This window comes from Sphaerodactylus townsendi, linkage group LG06 (assembly GCF_021028975.2).
Source record: "Sphaerodactylus townsendi isolate TG3544 linkage group LG06, MPM_Stown_v2.3, whole genome shotgun sequence".
NCBI lineage: Eukaryota > Metazoa > Chordata > Lepidosauria > Squamata > Sphaerodactylidae > Sphaerodactylus > Sphaerodactylus townsendi.
The window spans coordinates 104957380-104979976 of record NC_059430.1 but is presented as its reverse complement, the minus strand read 5'-3'; the positions used below and the strand labels follow the sequence as shown (position 1 = coordinate 104979976).

Below are 22597 nucleotides of genomic sequence, written 5' to 3'. Positions count from 1 at the left end.
CGGCCATACAGCCCAGAAAACCCACCACAACCAGAACAGTTTGGATTTATACACTGCCTTTCTCTCCTGTAAGGGGACTCAAGGTGGCTTACAAGCTCCTTTCCCTTCCTCTCCCCACAACAGACCCCTTGTGAAGTAGGTGGGGCTGAGAGAGTTCTGAGAGAATTGTGACCAGCCCAAGATCACCCAGCAGGCTTCATGTGGAAGAGCGGGGAAAACAGACTTTGTCCACCAGATAAGAGTCAGCCACCCAACTAGCAAAGCAGAGAATCAAGCCACTACACCAGGCTGGTTTGAACAAAAAAAGTTTTATAAAGGCCAAGTAGCATATTAAAAATGCTACTTGTTTTATATTGCATAAAGTAAACACATGCAATACAATAAGTAATAATTTCAGAGACAAAAATATGCTTTTAAACTCGGTCCAACCGGGGAGCCAGAACAAGCGATTACCAGCTGCCCCACTCCTAAAAATTATGCTTCCGAAATCTCTTGATAGCGATTCCGCACAGAAAGAGACAAAGCCGCAGCCGCCCCTTCTATGTGCCACTCACAGCAGAAGCCCTTTTTAACCAAAGCTTGGGAGGAGGGCTCGGCAGCTTGTCTGAGCAAACCACCCAAGTCATGGTGACCCCCAGCCGCGAGCCGGACAAAACAGGCAGACCCCTCCCTAAGCTGATATCCACTTTTATCCATTTTCTCTTTGCAAAAAAACCCGTTTCTATGCTGTGATAAGAGACGGCGACGAGCTCAAACGTCGAGATGCAAATACACACAATGCATTCTGGGTAACGGCCCGCCTGCTCTGGGAAAGGAGAACGGGGGGGAAAGGCGGGGCAACTGAGAGGCGCCTTTGCCAAAGTTAGTTCTAGACATAACCCCTACCTACCCTGAGGAATCCAGTGAGGAAACTGACGCGGGACGAAGGAGGATATTTCATTCAAGCGTCTCTCATAAACAGAGTACCATAAAAAAAATTTATCCCGCCACGCCGAAGTCTGGAACGCGCGCGCACGCGCAGTCGTTCTCGCGACAGCAGCTCGGCGAGCAAGAGAGGCGGCTTCTGATTTGTCGGCTGTTCCGGCGCGCGGGCCTCCGTAAGCGTTTCCAGGAGCTGCGGCGGTGATTAGGGTCGTGACCCCGGAAGTGCTGTGTCCCGGCGACTTTGTGAGGGAGGAGAGCGGCTGTCGGAGCCGGGACGCGGAGATGGCGAGATAGGTGACCGGGGTCCGGTGAGTGCGAGGGGTCTGCGGAGCGGTGCTAAAGGCAGCTGAGGCTCAAGCCGTAGCGGGTTGCTGAGGGGCAAGAGTAGAGTCCCGGGCACCTGCCTGGTTTGAGGTAGCTTAGGAGCAGTGAAGGTGGAGTTGCAACCACCAAGTAGGGCCTGGAGTTGTAGAGATCGGTTTTTTCACCCTTCCTAGGCGCTGCCCCTGAATATACCGGAATTTCCCAAACTGACCTCTCGCTCCACCCGCGCCTGGTCAGACTGCTCTCCTCCCTTTCTCCAGCGCCATAGTAGCCTTGTAGGGGCTGTACCTACCCTTCGTTAAGTTGTCCTTTCCTTTTCATAATTTAAAATAAGGATCGAGTTCAGAAGCACCAGAAAGATCAACAGAATTTTCCATCTTATATACTTTGCTGAGTCAATACTTAGTTGGTCCACAAAGAATGAAGATACATCAGTCCTTTTATTCAGGTCAGAAGGCGGGAAAGGTGTTGCTAAGGAGAGCCAGTTGGAGTCAAGGTGCAAAGAATGTAGTGGAAGACTATGGCCCACCTCCCATGGGCTGAATAGTGTCAAAAGAAGTTTCTCATTGTAGACGCTTATTTTTCATTTTTCCTGCTTCTAGGCATTACTCTAGTCCAGAGGTTCTCAAACAGTACTCCATGGAGTAACTTGATGTTCTGCAAAACATCTCCAAGTGCACTGTAAAGAGATTATCTGCTGTAATTAATCTGATTGTGTTTTGCATTGTATTTTTCATCTTCAGTCTAACTGGCCCTTCTTGGCAACACCCTCCATAAAAGCTTGTATCCTGGAAAAATGTGGTTGTCTATAATGCGCTTGCTGCTGGTCTCAAGTTTTCAGCTACCACTACAGACTAACATGGCTACCTACCTGACACTAGCCACTATAGCACAGTGTAGGACTGATGACACCCACGTTCAATATCTGCACTCTGATCTGACCCATACGGAATTGACCATGAGCCAGTCACCAGTTCTCAGTCTTACCTAATTCACAGTGGTGTTGTGTTCATAATATGGTGAGTTAGGAGGAACTTCTTGAAGAAAGGGTAAGATAAAAATGCACCAAATAAATAGCTGTTTGTATTTTGTAGTTATTTAGGTTGATAGCCATTTTTGGGAGACAAAAATGTTTGCATTTGGGGAACTGCTCTAAGTTCCTGAGATGTCTAGTTTGTGGGCTCCAGAGTAGCAGTTTTCCCAAAGGACAAACATTCTTCCCCTTTCTCCCCAGGCTTGAAAGCTAATCGTTTGTAGGATTGCTTGTATTGCTGTTATCTTTAGCCAGCTTTTCAATATACTGACATCCTGGATGGCTTATATCAGTTAAACATAGACTGCAAGGTGAAGTTTAAAATTGAAATAAGACTCTGGAGGAAAAGAGGTAGAGGAGGGAGATAAGTTTGACAACACTGTGTTTTTTCAGGTTTTGTTGATGTTCATCAGATGACACTGAAAAATCCTATGAGCATTGTAAATAAAATCAGCATTCTTATTCAGAGGAAGGTGATACAATCCTTCCAGTGGTCCTCTACCAGAGACCTAAGTGTACTGCAGCGTAATAACTTGTTTTTATTACATTTTTATTTAGGAACTATATGTGGTTCTTCCTGTGCTTGGTATTTTCAACTGTTCTGTAAGGAGGGTTTGTTTGCCTTTATCATGTCTTAGTTTACATTGGGGATCTCCTACCCTTTTTAATCCTGTAGGCATCTTTGGAATTCTGACAAAGTGATAGGCACAGTCACAGAATGGCTGCTATGGGAGGCATAACTAGCTACAGAAATGTTCATAGTAAACATCTTTCATGAACAGCAGGTGGTTTGGATCAGATGCCAGGGTTGCTAACTGAGATGTTGCACTAATGTATACTTAAGATCTGGTCATTCAGATCAACAGCATTATGCAAATGTTTTCTAGAATCAGATATAGGTTGGAGAGGACATGACTGAATGGCTAATATATTTAATTTTACGTCGAGAGTGGGTATGTTGCTTTCCACTTTATCTGTGGTTAAATATACATGAACCTGTCTTTCGCTGTGCTCATGAGCATCTTTTTTCCACCCCTTTCCTGGACAGCTCACAATGACTGGTTTAAGACCAGTTCTAGTTAACACACATCTTAATTTGTACTCATGGTTAACTTGAACTGATTTTTCAGGATTCTTGATGTGAGTTTAATCCTGGTGTAGGGTCCCCATTTGTAGATCAAAAACAAGCTCTAATGAACCTGCAGGGTTATATTCATGCATCACTGATGAATTTAGTTATTTATTGTGGTCCTTGTTTGGGGAGTGAGGAGGAAGGGGCCAGGTGCACAAATCTCCCTCCTGTCACAGTTTTATTTAACTACAGGTATCTGTCAGAGCTTCTATTCTTTGTTTCAAGGTTTGGTTAGAGTTTGCAACAGGGAAGGTCTGAAGGTTAACCGTGACTGTTTACTTGCAGGATCTTTTCTCCCTTGAAAATGGCCACCCCTTTCACTGGTCCCACAGCAGTTTCTGATGTAATTAAAGACCTAGATACTCAAATAGCTGTAAGTAAGTTGGCTTGAACTCACCTGGCATGGCATGCTAGCACTGTGGTGAGAAACTACTGACAGGTGTTACCTGGTTCAGTTTGGTTGTTTTCCAAAGTTGAAGTGTGATGATGGTAAATTAAATTCTGCAAGAACCTCTTACCTTTCCCTTTTAAGTTTCTAGAATTCTTGTCAAAAAGTCATTGGCCCCATGTGGAATATTTTGTGAATATATTTTACCTAATTTAAGGCATAAACTCTGAAGAATATTTAGTTTCTGCTGTTCTTTATCAGAATATGTCAAAGTCCTAGCTTCCAATTAGTTTTTTATTACATTATTCTTCCTATTTTATTAAAATATAGCATGATATTGAACATTCTACAGCTTGCCCATGCGCTAGGGAATGTAATGCATCCTTCACCTTCCTTTATGATGTTTAATCTGGAAATGGGGTGCCTTATAGAGGAGCAAAATAACTACACATGGTCCCTTTTCCAGATATTAGCTAATGTGTACTTTTTCTGTCTTGCACCTCAACCACAACCAGTTCTGTAAAAACATTCTACATAACAAAAGGATATACTGAAAGATAAAAACTAAGTAGGGTAAAATAATTTTAAAACTTATCCTGAGGAGGTGGAGGAGGAACACAGCAGACTGCATCCGCACCTCACGGCAGCCGGAAGTTTTGAAAGTGGAAAGGGCAGAAATGGTGAAAAATCATTCCAGAAGCAGTAGAAAACAGATTAGTAGCAGAAAGAACAGGGAGGGGGGGGGGGAGATTCAACAAGATTAGAAGTAACAGCAGAGGAAGAAAGGGAAGGAATGTAGAACAATAGAAGGAACAGCAATATAATTGCTTTAGTGACTGACTTGAGGTGGTGTTGAATGAAGGAGCAGTTTCCCATGGCGTGCATTAGATGATACCTGTCCTTCACACCTGCCAGCTGTTTGAAGAAGCAGTTGTCAATAGTACACAATCCCTTTCACTGCACAGTAACTACATGAGTGTGATGTGACTCTTAGGCTGACTTGAGTATTCTCCAGAAGCAGAGCTGTTAATCTGCAATACCTCATGGTGCAGATTTATCCAAAGGAGGGCAAGAAATAGAACCCTGAGATTCCTCAGCTTGAACTTGGTTCTGAGCTCTATCCCACATTACTGTATTCAGCCTGTTCCTTTACCTTTTGGGCAGACTGTTTCTCATCGGTTTTCCTGTAAGGTTAAGGACTTATCTTTGTTTGAAAGCAGTGATCATTTTGGAACAGGGTTTGCTGTCATAGCATGGACTTCTCTGCCAAAGTATGTTGAATAGGATCATGCATGATTATAACATGGATTTTTGGTTTGTTTTTGTGTGAGTCCTTTGTATGGCTTAGTACTAACAGTGTGTTTTGGGTTTTTTTTACTGGAGTAGATGAATGAAAAAAATGCCTCATGTTGATCACCTTGCTGTTGGGTGGTATATATTTGGGTGTTGATATGCTGTTAAGGGTGTGGCACTAAGTGAAAATAGAAAGGAAAGCTACAGAACAGAATAAGAGTAATTAGCATATTTCACTTGAAGAAATTATATGGTATCTATGTGAAGCTGCAGAGAGCAGTTAGTGTTCATCTCTAAAAATACTCTCTGATAAGATGTGATTCGAAACCATAGTTTGATGCTACGTAAGGATCAAACTCATATGTTCTGCTCTTGCTGCACCCTTTAGTTCCCTTCTAAAATTCCTTTTATTTATTATCCTTTTATTATTATTGTTTATTACATGTGTAGACCGTCCCTTCCCTTTTGCCATTTCCCTTTAGTTGGGAAAGCATGGTCTCTCCTTGCTTATGTCAGGGTTTGACACATCTCAGGTACCAGCACCTAGAAAATTATTTGGGTCATCTAATATTTTCAGCAAGGATTTCATTGTATTCTTTCTTAGTGATCCTCAGAAGCACAAAGCTTATCATTTCACACCAGAATACGTTTTGTTGTCTGACATAAAATTGCACGTGTAGGGAGGAGTTATTGCTGGTTTATATGTCAACTTTATACCCTTCAATGGTGGTGGTAGCTATATTTACTTCTTAACTGGTTGTTTTCTATACTAACCCCAATATTCAATTTGATGGAGCATTTAAAACCAATAATGAAATTATGAGGAATTAGGGAAAGGTTAGGTTAAGCTTAGAGATCAAGTTTTTGTGGCAATGAGGACCACCAGGGGTTACTCCTGTGTTTAATTATTTATATACTACAACATTTGTCGTCTCTTTAATGAAATCACAATAGACTGTGAAGAAGCTAGGACTAAGCTTTGTGCTGTTACTGATTAGAAAATGTGGTCTTTAAAATGTAAAACCCCTCAAGGCTAAAACATTGAGTCTGGCTTCTACATTTTTGGGCTGGCTCCCCAAGCCAAAGAGCTGTAGTCAAGACCTGGCTTATGATCTTTCCAAGCGAACCATGATTTTCAATAACATGGTATACTTGGTAAACATGTAATGATAAACTGATTTGTTGACAAACAGGAAGAGCAAAAGGGAATCCAACAGGAAGTACACAAGACCCAGGCTCATTTGTGTATTAAACATGGTTGGGTGAGTCTGAACTCAGCCTTTTTATCATGTGGGTAACAGATTTATGTGGTTACAAATGTGTATTGGATGGTCTGAACTGTTGGCATGTACAAGGCACTGGCATTCTTAAATGGATGGAGAAATCTCTTGAGGAAGACCTTTCTGAAGTTTGAACTATTGTTGGAATTGATTGGAGCAGTTTTTGCTGGAACATTTTTGGGCAGGACCAAAGGGGACCTAAGGGATCACCCAGAATCACGTTGCTGTGGAACTGTGAGTCAAGGGTATGTTTTCAAGAAAGAGTATATTAGGAATTATAGAGCATGGTAGTCTGAATCAGTGACTCCCTGGGTTAGCAAACCTCATCCAGATCCTCAGACATTTCTCTGTTCATAGCGGATACTTAGCATCTTACATTAAAAAAAATTTAAATCCATACTGTTTGTGAGGTTTGAGAAGCCATCATTTTCTGAGCCAGGTGTCTATACTGTACACAAGGAAGACATGACTGAAATGAGAGATCATAGACGTGATTTAAAATGAAGTCAAGTGAATAGCATGCAGCGGTGGGATTCAGCAGGTTTGCATCACTTTGCCAGAACCGGTTGTTAAAATAGTGCTTGTAAATAAGTGGTTAAATTAATTGTTGTGAACCTTCCTGAGCCCCTTGGGGGAGGGCGGTATATAAATTAAACAAATAATAAATTATTTTAATCCCACCACCGGAACCGGTTGTTAAATTATTTGAATACCACCACTGGCAGCATGGTTTAATGAAAATGCATGTTTACACAAAAAATGTACCTTTTCATTCCCTTCTCTTAGAACTGCAGATGGTGGGGTCCACACATTTCAGTTGCCCCCTGATAATTGCTTAGTAATCAACTAATAGTGCACATTTGTTTTTGGCATTAGGCAAATATTTGTGGGCAGGGGTGGGGGACTGTCTTGAATGTTGCTGAATGATTAAGAATGGACATCTGAGATCCATGGAGTAACAATACTCAAGTTTACAAATTATGATGGTTTGCATAAAGAGGTATGTTAATTCTAGGAAAGAGGCCTTAAAAACCTTTCCCCTACTCACTTATGAAGTGGCCAAAATGTGATGTAGTGAAATTGATGAAAACTTATTTCTATAAATGTGCATGCAAAAATGTCATCAGCTTGAAACATCTGGGATCCTATTTGTCAGGAATAACCTAAAAAGGCAATCTTAAACCATCGCCACCTTTTAAGTCCCCTTCTTTTCTGTGTTTAACATTGGGGGTTTTGTTTTCCTCCAGCTGATTGGTTTAGGCCCTCACACTCCCAAGAAGAAGCAAGACTTCGACAAACTCTATGATCTGAAGGCTAAAGCCCAGCAGATTATGAACCAGTTTGGTCCATCTACCTTGATCAACTTATCCAATTTTTCCTCAATCAAGCCGGAACCTGCTAGTACTCCCCCACAGAGCTCCATGGCAAACAATACCACTGTGGCAAAGATGCCAGGAACTCCTAGCAGTGGGGGACGTCTCAGTCCTGAAAGCAGCCAGGTAATTTAATTTCTGGTACTGGAAAAGCAAGAGAGGAGGAAGAAATTTTAAAAGCAGGTTGCATTTGAGTATGCCTGGTGTTACCTGTGCTGCAAATCAAAGTGGAAACAAAGTGTTTGTTCAGAGATGTCTTTTGTCTTGTGCATTTTGTAACTGCCTCCTAGAGTCCTGTCTAGAATCATCTGGTGATTCTTTTTTTACATGCTCTTCATCAAAATTCCAAACATCTCAAAGATTGTTTTCATCTTTTTATAGTCTAGAGTGAGAATGCCTCTTGATATAATCACTACCGCTGTGCTAATGTTTTATTCCCCTCCCCTATATGCCCCCAGATCTTAACCAAGAAGAAACTGCAGGATCTTGTTCGGGAGGTGGATCCAAATGAGCAACTGGATGAAGATGTAGAGGAGGTAGGTCCTTGTTAAAATGAGAGGTCGGTGCTGAGAAGTCATGCAGCCGTTTGGTACATGCACAGATCCATCCTTCATGGGGCTGAACTGTTCACCTTGTGCTGAGCCGGTGAAATTCTTCAGGTCATCAGCACATGCACACATCAACAGGACTGGCTGGTGGAAAATCACTGAGATTCTTCCTGATACCAGCCTAATTTCTTGGGAAAGTGAAAAACGTCTGTGGTTGACATGTCAATCCCATTCCTGTGATGTCCGCTCCTGAAACCCACCACTGAATGCACCTGGCTTTTTCCTTCCTCTGTATTCGACAGATGCTGCTGCAGATTGCTGATGACTTCATTGAAAGTGTGGTGACAGCTGCCTGTCAGCTCGCACGGCACCGCAAATCCAACACCCTGGAAGTGAAAGATGTCCAGTTACACCTTGGTAAGCTACTCCAAACCAGGGCAGAAATTATGGCTGTAATTCACTGTGTGTTGCCCCATCACTCTTTGACGAGCCTTTTCTGCTTTCCCTGATGAAGCAGGCTGCTGCAGGCTTCCTTTTCCATTCATAAAACAGCATGGGCAAAATAGTCCAATCTGTGTAGCAACCTGTTGTCTGAAATTGGGAACTGTTTAGTGATGAATGCTGGGTTGAGGAACTGAAGACTGTTTGACAACTGCTGTGTGTGTATTTGACTCCTTCTTCAAAGATCGTAAAAATAAAGGACAGCACCAGCATACTCAAATGCAACCAGCTTTTAAAATTACTCCCCCATTTCTTGCTAGGGGACTTTAGTGTTTTCTTAAATAGCTGGGGGGGGGGGGTCCCTAAGTGTTAGAAATCCAGGATTTTGCATCAAGATAGGGCAAAATATGGAGTCCAGAAGAATCTGGGCCTAAAGAGATGTAGTAGGAGAGTTCATAGACTGAACAGCTTGAGCATAAGGACACATTATGATTATTCCTAATTTCTCACTTGAAAGGCAGACTGTAGGGTCCTTTTACCTGGTTGTTGCTCAGATGAGGTGGGGACACCATACCGGTGGGAAGGACTTGGGTGATTGCTTCTTCCCATGTGGCTCTAGGCCTTTTCAGCAGGACCATGGGATTGAATTACAGCAATGTGGCTCCCATACCACAAGTGATTTTTGGGGGACCTCTTAGTTCACTTTCCTTCCACCTTTTGATGGACATGATGCCGGTTGCCTAATCTGCAATATAGATGGTCAAGATACTTGCAGGGAGAGACAGAAGAGCCTAGCTGTCTTACAGGGATCTCTCAGATCCAACAGGAGTTATAATTTTGGTTTCTCACTTTATGTAGTTCTTACAGCCCTGGCAGCAGGAAGTTCTTTGGGCTTTTTCCTTCCTAAATAGTGAACTTGAGGAATGTTGATCTTATCTACTTCCTGTGTGCTTGATTACTGCCTTTGCTCCCATCTTTGCTTCACTATAGAGCGCCAGTGGAATATGTGGATCCCAGGTTTTGGTTCTGAAGAAATCAGACCATATAAAAAAGCCTGCACTACTGAAGCTCATAAACAGGTAAGAACCTGCTGTCTAGAGACTAACACTCTGAAACTTCAGACATGAGTCTCTGAATGGTTCAAGCATGTGAGTGCCAGAAGATTGTGGCATGCAAGCCGTTCTGGGGAGAAAGAGACACTCACCCAATGTGTTAAAAAATCAAAGGTACAGTTGTGCTGCTGGGTGCAGGTCCTCTGCCTGCATTAAAGCAAGGTAGAGACTATCACCTTGCAAGCCCTTTTAGTTGGCAGCCTATTTCTGCTCAGCTACATCACAATGACTAGTAAGATTGGACACTGGGAGGCATTTGAGTACTGTGGTGATGAAGCTACTGGAAGGACTTGTCTAGATCTTATTAATCAAGCATTTTGCTGACAGCCTGTGTTCCTGATTCTCACTCTTGTTTTTTCTCTTTACAGAGAATGGCACTGATCCGCAAAACAACCAAGAAATAACGCCAGGGAAAGGCAGGAAATAAAAATGGCTCTTCTGGGACTAGGAAAAAGAAATCTGCCTCTAAACTGTGGCATCTGTGCCATCATCTGTGGGATGGTTTACGCTTTACAGAGAGGCATGTATTTAATGGTGCAGCAATATCTGACTTGGAGGGGAGATATGCCCAAAGCATTAGCCCTGCCCGCCTCTCCCCATCCCCAGTCTCTTTCCCCCCAAAGAACACAATATATGAAACACCAACTTTCTTTTTGTGACTTCAACAGTGATTTATGGTGTCCAGGATTATCCAAGGGACAGATTATCTTGGTATTCTGGGGAACAGTATTAGAAGCAGCTGTAGATGTTTTTGTTTCCCTTTAACTCTTTGTAATGTCAGTGTTTAGATTTATTTTACAAGTAAAGAAATTATGAATCTAAAACCAGGTCACAGTGTTGGCACCAGTTGTGAAAAACACGTTACTGAGGGCACCGAGGCTGGAGCAAGAGACTGGGCCAGTCTTCAAATATCTCTTCAAAACCAACTTATTTCATGGCTATACAGCAAGCTGGAAAGAAGTTGAATTTTTTTTTAAATTCCAGCTATTTTGATCTCAAAGAACCCACCTATAACAAGGCCCAGAGCAAAAGTTCTGGTAGGATGATTGTTCAGAACCCAGTAGATTCTGTTTACCAACTAAAAAGCGAAGGAAATCAAGGCTTGTGGTTATATTGTGGGCATCTATACTTTATGGCTCATTAATGTTTCCTGCAACAGAGTGGGAAGCAGTTTCAAACAGCCCAACCAACCTTCTCCTTCAGTGTCAGATCTCAAAATCAAAAACACATTCAAGTGTATAAATGGAGTTAGTCAGCCATAATGCCTTCCCAGAAGCATTTGATGCTTGAATAGGAGATTGACATTAGTGTACCCAGCCTACAGTGCTGACCATTTATAGCATAACCAGCTGTTAATGTGCCTGCGCGAGTGAACTCTCTCCACTTGTACATGCTCTTGTTGTAAAAGTCTGGGTCATGCTTGCAGAAGCAGTCTCACCAAGCCTTTGCATCCAAACCTTTCATGTCCTTTTGAATCTTCCTACAGTTATCTACAGGTGTGTAATCACATGGGAAGATCGCGTAGCCCTCTTGTCCCATGTGCCGCCAGTGGGAGCTGACTGTCTTCTTACTATGTGCATGTGTGTTAGATGACAGCGGTCACGGTGGTGTATGGAGAGATCTCTCTCTTTTCTAAGCCTACGTACGTAAAATATCCTACCTACATTCACCTTTAGGAAGCTGTAAGAACTCTCATCCTGATCATCGGGCTAGTCTAATCTGATCTGTTCCAGCCAGCACCATGACTCTGATAATGAATAACCAAATTTCCTTATCCAGACGGTGCTCTGAAATTTTTGTGTTTCCTGTTTTCTCATTTAACTTGGTTTCCACAAAGGAGACCTGCCTTATGATATGTTAATAAAATGTTGCTATAAACCATCTCACATCATACAGTTTTGCTAGAAAACCCCATACAAGCAGAAGATCATGCACTTTGTTACCTTAAGTTCACCTGTGCAGTAACTCCACCAGGTGGTTCTTTCTGGTAATGTGCTTCGAAGTAAAGACAAAAGTACAATCCAGTTGTATGTGTGTGAAATACAGTTGTTTGGGAGTGGCCATGTGCACTTAAAATGCTGCTCAAGTTTAAAAAAATGGTTTTGCCGTCTCAAAAGCAAAACAGAATTTCAGAACGATGTTAATGTATTCAGCATTGTCTAACTATATTTTTGCCTCATGAAAACCAGCAGAGCAGCTGGAGCCTTCATTTTTCGGACGTACGTAATCAAAGCCCTTGTTAAGGTGGAGAAGGCTTTATGTTCTGGAATATCACACTTGCTTCAATTAGTGCTCTGCTTTTTCCTTTCTTTTTTTGTAATTGTGATATGCAAATACAGAATTAGTATTCTGAGAGTATCTTGAGTTCTCTTTAAAAAATAAAAACAAGTTTCTAAAAAGTAAAGGTAATTCTCTGTACAAGTACCACGGGGTAATATCACCTTCACAATGTTTACTAGGCAGACTGGTTGCAGGGTGGTTTGCCTTTTCCTTCCCCAGTCATCTACAGTTTCCCCCCATCAAACTGGGTACTCATTTTACTGGCCTTGGAAGGATGGAAGGCTGAGACAACCTTGAGCCAGCTACCTGACCTGCCTTTTGTCAGGATTGAACTCTGGTTGTGAGCAGAGCTTTGACTGCAGTACTACAGCTTACTCCTTTGCACCACTGGGCTCCTCTAACCAGTTTCTATCCCTTCCAAGTACCAAGTTAACCTCTGAAGAGCAGGTGAACTCTTACGGCAGGATTTCTGGCAGGGCTTCTGTGCTTTCCATAGATCTTCAGACATTCTGCACGAGCTGCATACATTGTAGAGATATACACAATTTAGGTAGGTTGTTGAATACAGATTTTTTAAAAGCAAATATACACAGCCTGCAATATAGGAATGATGTTATGCCGCCTGAGCTAATAGTTACTTAGGAAGTGGTGCTTACTTCTAAGTGAATGTCCATAGACTTGTGATCTTGGTTTCAGAACTACCAGCGTAACTCAATAGATGTCTATGCTCTCTCCCCCACCCCTTTGCAGTGTTGGATATGAAAATGCTTCAGTAGACTGCATTCAACCACCTGCCAGCATGATACATTGGATATCCTATTCCTACTGAAGTCTCTTTAAGCCCACCCCCAAAGACACAGTCTGGGGAGTGTGGAAAGACTGTTAAAATCCCCCCTTCTTGAGGATCCCTGCAGACTTTTCATTACAGGACCTTGGATAGCTTTCTAAGGGAGAAAAGGGATGGGTGTGCAAAAGGGGAATTTGGGAAGAATACTTCTCTGTTTGGCTGCAATCTAGTAGTTGCCATTTCCTGTTTTCATGCTGTCATGGCTTCAGATGCAGTGGATTTCCAACAGCACAGCAACTCAGGAAACTGGCAAGGGGACATCTGCTCTGATAGTTAACCAGGTGCAAGCTTGCAGTTCTAAAGGTTTTGCTTTGAGAATAGCTATTCAGATAGCCATGTCCAAAATACAGTCATTAGTGTTTCTCTTGACATTTTTTATGCTGTGAATAAATTTTTAGGGCCAGCTTAGCTAAAGAAAACCCTCAAAATGTTCCTGGTTCTGTGGTGGTTTATAATAATCCTTATTTCCCCTGCTTTCATTTAAGAATCAATCCGGGTCATCGGCGGATATTTACACCGTCTGCTATAATAAAGCCGCGAGCTTTCAGGAATAAATATCTAAACCTCAGTGGTTAAAAAACCCCCATTGATAATAATACATATACATTAATCTATCACCAGGTGGTAACGATGTTGGATTGTGGTTCTGCAAGTGTATTGGAAGCGTTGGCTAACTTTTTGTGCTCTGTCATCAGCAAACGGTTATAACTGTACTGGAGATTGTATCATTACACTGAGGTCGCCATTTTTCTGGTATATTGCTGCTGTTTTAATTATGCCATTAAAGGTTTATATATATATATAATAATCCTTATCCTGTTTAACAGTAGAACTTCTCTTAAAATAACAAAGGCAGAGACGTAACAGTGAAATGGCATTGACCTTTATCTGCAAGCTCTCTTTTCAAAGTTATGATAATTGTAGGTCACAGGGATGGCTTTATTATTTGTCTAGCTTTGATTATTTGACAACAACCAAGAGACTCAGAAGGATCCTCTCTGGCACATGACAAGAGCCAAAGACTTTGCTGTTTGGGTGCTCTACTGCCTGCTGACTAGAAGTTAAATGCAAGAAAGTTGAATGAGTTGTAGTCGGTCAGTGAAAGGGATGTTCTGAAATTAAGCTGGTGGTCCAGGAGAGGGGGGCAGTGGTGCAACATATCCTTAGAGGCAGGATCTGTTAAGGCCACATTTCAACCCAGCTCCCTGCTTAGCAAGACAGAAGAAAGCAAGTCTTGGGACAGGTGAAGCAAAGCACTACGTGGAGTGGCTCAGGAGCAGGTGTTCCATACTTCCATACTTCCACAAATCCACAAATGTGTGATGTGCTGAGTTAAAAGATGCACAGTACAAGCAAATCCAAATGTGCATTAAGTCCATGTTTTTGTTCTTTTGGGGGTTCTGCTCTCCTGTGTCCTGGATTCACTGATAAGAAATGGTGTGTGTGGGGGGGGGTGTCCTTAGGACCAACATTGTCCAATAAGCCACCCCCACAACTGTCATTGGTTTCCATAAAAATGGGTAGTGGCACTATGAGATGGTCTTGAGTAACTCCTGCATGTTTCCCAAAGGTTCTATGCTGCTAGCATGAGCATTTCTTCTGTCTCCTCTCTTCCTGTATCTTAAGCTGTGCCTCAGGTGGTAACTTACATTTTATTCCATCCCATTGTTCATTTGGTCTCATCTTCCCACTTTCCAGTGCTTCATAGATGGCTAAGGTCAATATCTGAAAAGCCTCCTCCACGTTCTGGCTGGTCTTAGCGGATGTTTCTATGTACTTTGCTCCCAGTGAAGATGCCAGCTTCTCAGCCTCTTTTTGCTCAACCTTACATTCATCCTTCAGGTCACTTTTATGGCCAACCAGCACAAAGACCACATGATAAGGCTTGACGGTCTCCATAACTTCCTGGTGCCACTTCTTGATGCTCTCAAAAGATGCTCGATTGGTCAAGTCAAACATCAGAACTGCACCTGCTGAGTTGCGGTAATATGAGCGAGTCACAGATCTGTATCACAAGAAAGGAACACCTGGTTAAGGATTTCTGTTCTCAGTTGAGTCTGCTTCATAAAAGTAGCCATCCTGCATTCATTTTTTATGCTGCTATTTCTTCAAGGGGCTAGATCAGGGGTCTGCAACCTGTGGCTCTCCAGATGTTCATGGACTACAAATCCCATCAGCCCCTGCCAGCATGGTCAATTGGGAATTGTAGTCCCTGGGAATTGTAGGCAGGGGCTGATAGGAATTGTAGTCCATGAACATCTGGAGAGCCGCAGGTTGCAGACCCCTGCGCTAGATAAAGGGTTGATTTCTATGTCCCCGAGTCATTCACAAAGGGCCAAATAATTACTTCCCTGGAGCGTTTCCTCTTAGGGGGGAAAGGCTGCAACTCCTTCTTTATGAGGCCATCATCCAAATTAGAATGGAAGCAATGTGGGTAAAAACAGAGAACGTGCCAGTAATGTTTAACTGACAGAGTTCATAGGTTGGGTTTGTGTCCCCACCTGGTGACCCTTGTCTCCTGGAAACCAACCCTAAGCATATGTAGTTCTGCCTGTTTATTTATCTTTGCAGGAGCCTCCGGAGGTAGGTTAAGCCGACCAGTCCAAAGTCACCTGACTGGCCAACATCACGGCTGAGTGGGGATTTGAACTCTGCCCTACTCCCCAATCTAATTTCAGCTCTCTTGTCTACTGTGCCATATCGGTTATTTTTTGCTTTGCTTTATAGTGAGTTCACAGCAGTTTAAAATATGTTTTGTTTTTCTCTGTTCAGTTGCTTCATTTATACCCTGCCTTTCTCCCCAGTGAGGAACCAAAGTGGACTCTACATTATTTTTATCTCCTCTATTTTATGCTCATAGCAGAGAATGACTGACCCAAGGTCGCCCAATAAGCTTCCATGGCAGAGTGAGGATTCAGACTTGGGTCTGGCACTCTGACCACAAAATCCACTTTATTTTCTTTTTTAGACAAAAGTAAAGGTAGTCCCCTGTGTAAGCATCACAACGGTTCCTGCCCCTCCCAGAGCAGGCACAGTCACTGATAGAGGTGGGAGAGCGGCCCGGCAGCTGCCGACGCCAGGCCAGGAGAGCCCGGCAGGCTCCAGACCAGGGCCGGCTGCTGCCACCACCCCACCTCTATCAGAGGCCGGGAGCAGGCATGTGCCTCTGATTGGGGGGGCGGGCAGCAGCATGGCAGCAGCCGGCACCAGGCCAGGAGCACCCCGGGCCTGCTGCTGCCACACACCCCACCTCCATCAGAGGCGCGCCTTAATATATATAACTTTTTATTATATATAGATGATCACAAATAATTCTAAATGAATTATTTGCAAGAGTATATGTAGAAGTTGTTCAACATGTATTGAGCTTCTTTTTTATTTTGAATGTAACTGAGGTTTTTTCAGTGAAAGAAGCTATTAACCCAGATTCTCTTATTGTTCCAATTGTATCCCCCCCTTTCCCCTTCCCTTTTTTTCTGTATTATTCCTTTCTTTTATATATGGAAAAATAAATTTTTTTAAAAAAAATGATTCCAGAGAACCTGGAGCTGGAAGGGGCCATCTAATTCCCTCCCTCCCTCAAGTGTGGGGGTGGGGTGGGATGGGGGAATCAATAGCCAGAAAATCTCCACAGATGACTGTCCAGCCTCTGCCTGAAGATCTCCAGTGAGGGAGAACCTAACACGTCTCCCAAGGTAACTGGTTCCATGGTTAAACTACTTGTACGATTATGAATTTTCTCTTGATGTTCAACCAAAATCTTCCCTCCTGTAACTGAATACCCACTGAATCTCATTTTGCTGTCCACGGCATCAGAGAACACATTTTTGTCCTCTTCCCTGGGAAAGCCCTTCAGCTATTTGATGAGGGTAATCATGTCTCCTCAATCTTCTCATCTTCTAGCTCAAGGGTAGGGAACCTGCGGCTCGAGAGCCGCATGCGGCTCTTCTGCCCTTGCACTGCGGCTCCATGAGCAGAGCCACCGGCCCCATCCTTGCCCGCCCTGCAGGCAGCAGGGCAGGCGCACCAACTGCCTGCGGTTGGCTGGGCCGTGCCACGGGCTTCCCCTCTCACCCGCCCTGTTGGAGCGGGGTGGGCGCTTTCCCGGCGGCCGGCAAGGCTGAGCCGCTGGCCCCATCCTTGCCCGCCCTGCAGGCAGCAGGGTGGACGCATCCATGCGCTTCTCAGAATGAGCGGAGTAAAAGGTAGAAAACCCCCGCAATATATATAGCGTTATCTTTATTTTAAATGTCAAAAATTATTTGTGGCTCCAAGTGTTTTCTTTTCCCGTGGAAAACGGGTCCAAATGGCTCTTTGAGTGTTAAAGGTTCCCTACCCCTGTTCTAGCTAAACATCCCCAACAATGTCTCCGCAGAGGATGTTTTCAGTCCTTTCCTGGCTTCCTCCAAACCCTTTCTGATTTGTCTACACCCATCTTGAAATTCAGCATCCAGAATTGGAAGAATTCCTCCTGATGAGATTTGTACATGTCCAGTTATTTAATATTTTATACACAAAAATGCTTTTCTACCTGCATATAGCAATCAATTTGTAATCTAAGATTTTTTTTAAAAAAAGAGCATAAAACACCAAATTCTTGCAGGAAAGCAGCTCAGTTAACGACACAAAATAGCCATGTTTTGACAAGGTAGCAAGCAGAAGCTACAAAAATAAGAAGATGGGTTCCTCTCAGGAGTGACTTTCACAGGGTCAATGCCGGTAGTACTATTCCCAAGAAAGATGTGCTTTGAGTTCTCATCAACCCAACCATTCAAAGAAAGGGGAAATCAACCTTTTTAGCTGGGTAGGACTCCTTGAAAAATGTGTTTGTTTAAGCAACTGGCAAACCTGCACAACCAAGGAAACGTTCTGACTGGCTATGCCCTTTTGCAAGGTCAAGGCTGAAAGGCCTTTCTAATGTTGTACAATTGAGTCCTGTTACTAGCCTTGCCATAGAGTGAATTGCAGCTAAGTCATATTCAGAACATGCACCGAGGTTGCAACCCTGTCCTGAGGTATCAGAATGGACTGTCATTTCAGATTGTAATGTAGAGGATCGTGATTTTTAATTCTCCTCTCTGGAAAATCAGCAGCAGGGAGGAGAGCGGGTGAAACCTTCCTTTCTGATGTGTGAAGAGCATTTAAATGTGGTGTTTCCTGCTTGCAATCTCCAGTGACACAACCTGTCACCTCAGGATTCTGCTGTATGTGCTGATCAAGCCTAAGTCCCAATTGCTGATTAAGTTGCTACTGTACTGTTTTTCTCCCTCTCTGCTCCCTGGACACCTGACATTTCTCTCATGCTTCACTCCTTTTCATCCTGCCCTCCCATATTTCAATCTTTGCCATACTCCTTCTCCTTTCAATAGTATACTTCTGCCTGCCTGCTTTTAATCAGCCAAATGGAATTCTCACATCTGTATCAGAAGATGCCCTGCTTATTGATTTACTATGCTGCCATATTTTCACTGAGCAATTCAGTATCATTCTGTATCTGGGAGCGCTTCATGATGCTGGTCCAGCAGTTTAGCTAAAGGGATGGGGTGAATGAGGCTGTAAGCATGCACCTTTCTCTATTAAATATTGAGTGTTCTCAAGGACAGCCACAGTGATTTATCAGTGAAGTCTTTAGTTCCCCCGTCAAATCTCTTTATAAGGATTTTTTGACATATCTATTAGCTTTCCACAGTCCTGCTTATTCTAGCCGTCTTGTTCGTGCTGAAATATAATACCTTGCAGACTTATCCCAATAGCCTCAACAGTGAGTGGTTCGTGCATTCAGAAGAAATTGAATGTGATGGCAGAGACCTGAGCAGGTAGAATGTACTTCACCACTTTAGACTGTCAATGGAAGTCATGGTGGATCAGGGATGCCAAGAGCCACAACGGGTCCCCAGACAAAAATTCTACCTGCCCATCATATGACTCTGATCCAAAACCACTATCATACATACATATCATGAATCTATAGTGATAGAAAGCTCAGCTTGTCTGACCATTTAGAGCAGGCATATCTCATCAAAGAATAAAGCGAAAAGATACAAAACTGGCCACCATCTTCAGTTTTCTAGGGTCTAAAGTGAAAGCCATGGGAATATGCAAGCCCAGGTTATCTCGAGACAACTCCTTTCCCCATGCTGTTTGCAATGAAAGCAAAGAATCTCTGTTTGTGGCAGGCAGCACTCATCAGAAAATAATGCTACATGTTTCAAAACTGGCCACCAGTTCTGGAATGATGATGGAAGTTGTCATGCCAAAAATGAAGGGAACTGGAGCAATCTGAACCATGTTATCTTCACAATAGATAACAAGTAATAAGAAAGCTTTTAAACAACCAGTCATGTGTCTCTAATAGATGATTCCCAGTCTGCCATAGAAGGTTGCCGGGTGACACTCACAGCCAGACCTACCTCACAGGGAAGTTGTGAGGAGAGTAGTGAGGAGAAAATGTAGAATGAGAACAATTCAGCTTTGGGTCCCCATTGGTGAGAAAGACTAGGGATGACATTTGTTTAGTGATATTTAAAAAGATCACAAGATTTATCATACAGCTAAGAAGCCTTTAAAAAGGCCTATGAAAGCTTCGACCAGTAGGGGTGCATGTACATCTAAGCCTGGTAAAAGGCACTATCCTATGCCTAATCTAACACTCGCTGCGCTGAAATAGTAAAATAGGCCACAGTACTTCAAAATAACATTTTCCAACATTAGTTGTTCCTTGGAAATAGAAAAAACACCACCGCATAGCTAGAGCTGTGGTTCCCAACTTCCAGGTGGAGTCTGGAGATTTCCCAGCATTACCACAGCAGGCTACAGAGATCCATTCCCCTGGACAAAATGCCAGTGTTGCTGGGTGGACTGTATATATATCAACTGTGGCCCCTTCCCAGATCTCCAGAAATTTCCTAACCAGGAGCTGAAAACCTAGCTAGACCCTTTTTTCCTGATGTGTGATTTTTTTAATTTAAAGGGATGTTTTTCATCAGAAAGCATTAAAAGGACGATGTACGCAAAAACCCATTTTGGCGCGTCTGAATTCTACAAACTTGTTCTCCTGTATGCATGAATCAGGCCTGTGTGGAGGTTTGAAGGGGTCAAGGGAAGATTAACCAGTTGGTATCTCTGCAATTCATATTGCTAGTGGTTAACACACACACGCACACACACACACACACGCGTAGACCTCTGTTCCAAACTCACCTGAACCGCTCTTGCCCGGCTGTATCCCAAAACTGTAGCTTGATATGCAGGCCAGGCTTGATCTCCAAAAAGTGGACATAAAAATCCACTCCTACAGTTTGGCTCATTGACTCCTGGAAGACCCCTTCGGCGTAGCGCTTCAGGAGAGAGGACTTGCCCACCGTGGAGTCACCCAGCATGATAATCCGGAACTGGTAATGCCAGATAGAGTCCGCTGCCATTTGGGAGCTGAGAAAGGAAGGCGCAGAGCAGCTCAGAGTGAGATTGGACGCAAACCACCCCCACTCCCTAAAAGAAGGATTGCTCAGCCCCAACAAGTGTCGAAAGCAAGCTCTGGCAAAAGTGGAATCCTACTGGTTGGGGCTTGTTGGAGAAGCAGCCAAGTTGTTTTCAGCAACAGACTGAGCCAGAGACCTGTTTCATTCCATGTTGAGGCAAGCAGCCGCGAGGCCAGCCGGGATGTTCGTACTCACCCAGCTGAGCCCCACCCTGAATGGGAAATGTTTATGGAAGGAGAAAGCCAAGCGGAGAGAGCACATTTCACCATCACCATCATCCCTCCTCCTGTGGCAAAGTAATATTCTTGAGACTGCGTGCCTGGGAAATGCTTGTGGGGCTCTAAGGAGAAAAGTTCCCTTTCATTATAAGCCACACTAGAAAAAAAACATGGTGTAGTGATAGTTCCAATGCTGGACTTGAATCCCCTCTCAGCCCTGAAATGTTCTGGGTGACCTCTCTGCCTAACTCTCCTCCGGGCTGTTGTGAGGATAACACAGGGAAAGCGGAACCATGCATGCTGTTCTGAGTTCCTTGGAAAAAAATGGCCAGATACAAATGTGACAGAGAGATGGTATATATGTGTGAGGGTTTTTTTTTTTAAATTATAGTGAGACTTTTCAAGCCTCAGCTTAATGATGAGAAAAATTGGATTACTCAAATTCAGTAGGTAAAATGGTATTTGGGAAGTCCCTCAAATTCTGTTGAAATCTCAGCTGGGGCAGGGATGGAATTGTACATTTGAATTCAATGGCAGAGTGTGTACAGCAGGTCTTGTGGTTGATCTGTGGCATTTCCAGCGATAGGATCTTGTGTTCGGAACAACGTTCTCATGGCTAAGACCCTAGAAAAGTGCCGAGCTAATTTAATTAATGGAAGGGCCACTGTGGCTCAGTAGTATTATAACATGTTTTGCACACACATGGACCCAGGTTCAATTACTAGCAGCTAAAGTTCTTGGGTAAGTTATTTCCCCACCAAAAACATCAGAGGGTAACTGTCACTATGGCGGCATAAATTAGAGCAATCCCTTTAACCAGATTAGAGAGGATTCTTCACGGTAGCTGAAGCTCAGTGTAAAAGGCGTGCGCATTAATTTTTCCCTCTTGAATTACGGGTTGCCTGCCAGAACCGTTACCTGACAATGATCTCCAGAGTGAGGGGCCTCAACCAATGCAGAATAAGAGAGAATTTTTTACAATTACATCCCTCAGTCTTGATACTATACTCCTATTGATACAGCCCAGAATCGCATTGGCTTTCTTGGCTGCCGCCTCACACTGCTGGCTCATGTTCAGTATGTGGTCTACTATGACTCTCAGATCCCTTTGCCTGGGTCCAGATGATTTACTGGCCCATTAACTATGTCACTTCACCTTGCCTGGGGATTCTCTGGCATAATGGCTAATTTCCAGACAATCCCATGGATAAAATGGTTGCTTTAGATGGTGGACTCTATGGCGCTATATCCCTCTAAGGTCCCTGTCCTCCTCAGGCTTCTTCCCCAAATCTCCATGAGTTTCCCAATCTGAATCTGGCAACCCTAATTCTCATCCCCCACTAGGGTTGCCAGCCTCCAGGTGGTAGCTGGAGATCTCCTGGGATTATAACCTGTCTCCAGCTGACAGAGATAAATTCTCCTGGAGAAAATGGCTGCTTTGGAGGCTGAACTCTATGGCATTATACTCCATTGGAAGTCCTCCCCTTTTCCAAACCCTCGTTCCTCAAGCTTCACTCCCAGAATCTCCAGGTATTTTCCAGTCTGGAGCTGGCAACCCTATCGCCTGCCAATGACCATTGGGGATCTGGCAACCTGAATCTCCAGCCATCCCCTTAGGTGCTACTTCCAAGCTCACCTTTGCAGGAACCTGCTGTCCTGTCTTCAAGGAGCCAGGTTTGTATTTCATGGAGCATTCACTAGGAGGATGGAAAAATGTTCTGCACAATTACTTCCCAGTAGCTGAGGGAGGCTATGGTTGCCTCAACAACAACACGGCTTCCTCGCTTTTAAGCTACTCCAGAGACGAAAGGAGAAACATCTGTTAATTCCCGAAGCCTGTTGGTGCTTAATGCAAGCTTGAGAGGATTTTAGAAAATGGGATTGAAGGGTAGGAGACAGGGACTCCCTGAAACTTATGGCACCTTA

The 22597-nt window shown here is 43.5% G+C and overlaps 2 protein-coding genes and 1 non-coding gene across 4 annotated transcripts; 1 reads left to right on the top strand and 2 right to left on the bottom strand.

Annotated features, from left to right (window-relative positions):
* Positions 1 to 429: 429 nt before the first annotated feature.
* Positions 430 to 570, bottom strand: LOC125435992. Its single transcript, XR_007244969.1, has one exon. It is a non-coding gene; the product is annotated as a U11 spliceosomal RNA (small nuclear RNA).
* Positions 571 to 816: 246 nt separating this feature from the next.
* Positions 817 to 12247, top strand: TAF12 (TATA-box binding protein associated factor 12). 2 transcript variants are annotated; one of them, XM_048500294.1, is made up of 7 exons: positions 817 to 1232; positions 3699 to 3786; positions 7622 to 7873; positions 8206 to 8283; positions 8598 to 8712; positions 9727 to 9815; positions 10217 to 12247. In XM_048500294.1, exons 2-7 carry the CDS (start codon positions 3718 to 3720, stop codon positions 10250 to 10252), a joined length of 639 nt encoding a protein of 212 aa, XP_048356251.1. In that variant the 5' UTR covers positions 817 to 1232; positions 3699 to 3717; the 3' UTR covers positions 10253 to 12247. The 2 variants fall into 2 exon arrangements, with proteins under 2 accessions (XP_048356251.1, XP_048356252.1); XM_048500295.1 differs by lacking the exon at positions 3699 to 3786 and having other exon boundaries at positions 822 to 1232.
* A 1595-nt stretch (positions 12248 to 13842) lies between these two features.
* LOC125434708 (ras-related protein Rab-39B-like) lies at positions 13843 to 22316 on the bottom strand. The gene is made up of 3 exons (XM_048500293.1): positions 22308 to 22316; positions 20176 to 20403; positions 13843 to 14980 (listed from the first exon to the last, which is right to left on the bottom strand). The coding sequence occupies exons 2-3, from the start codon at positions 20394 to 20396 to the stop codon at positions 14557 to 14559; spliced, it is 645 nt and encodes a 214-aa protein (XP_048356250.1). The 5' UTR covers positions 20397 to 20403; positions 22308 to 22316; the 3' UTR covers positions 13843 to 14556.
* Between the last annotated feature and the right edge of the window lie 281 nt (positions 22317 to 22597).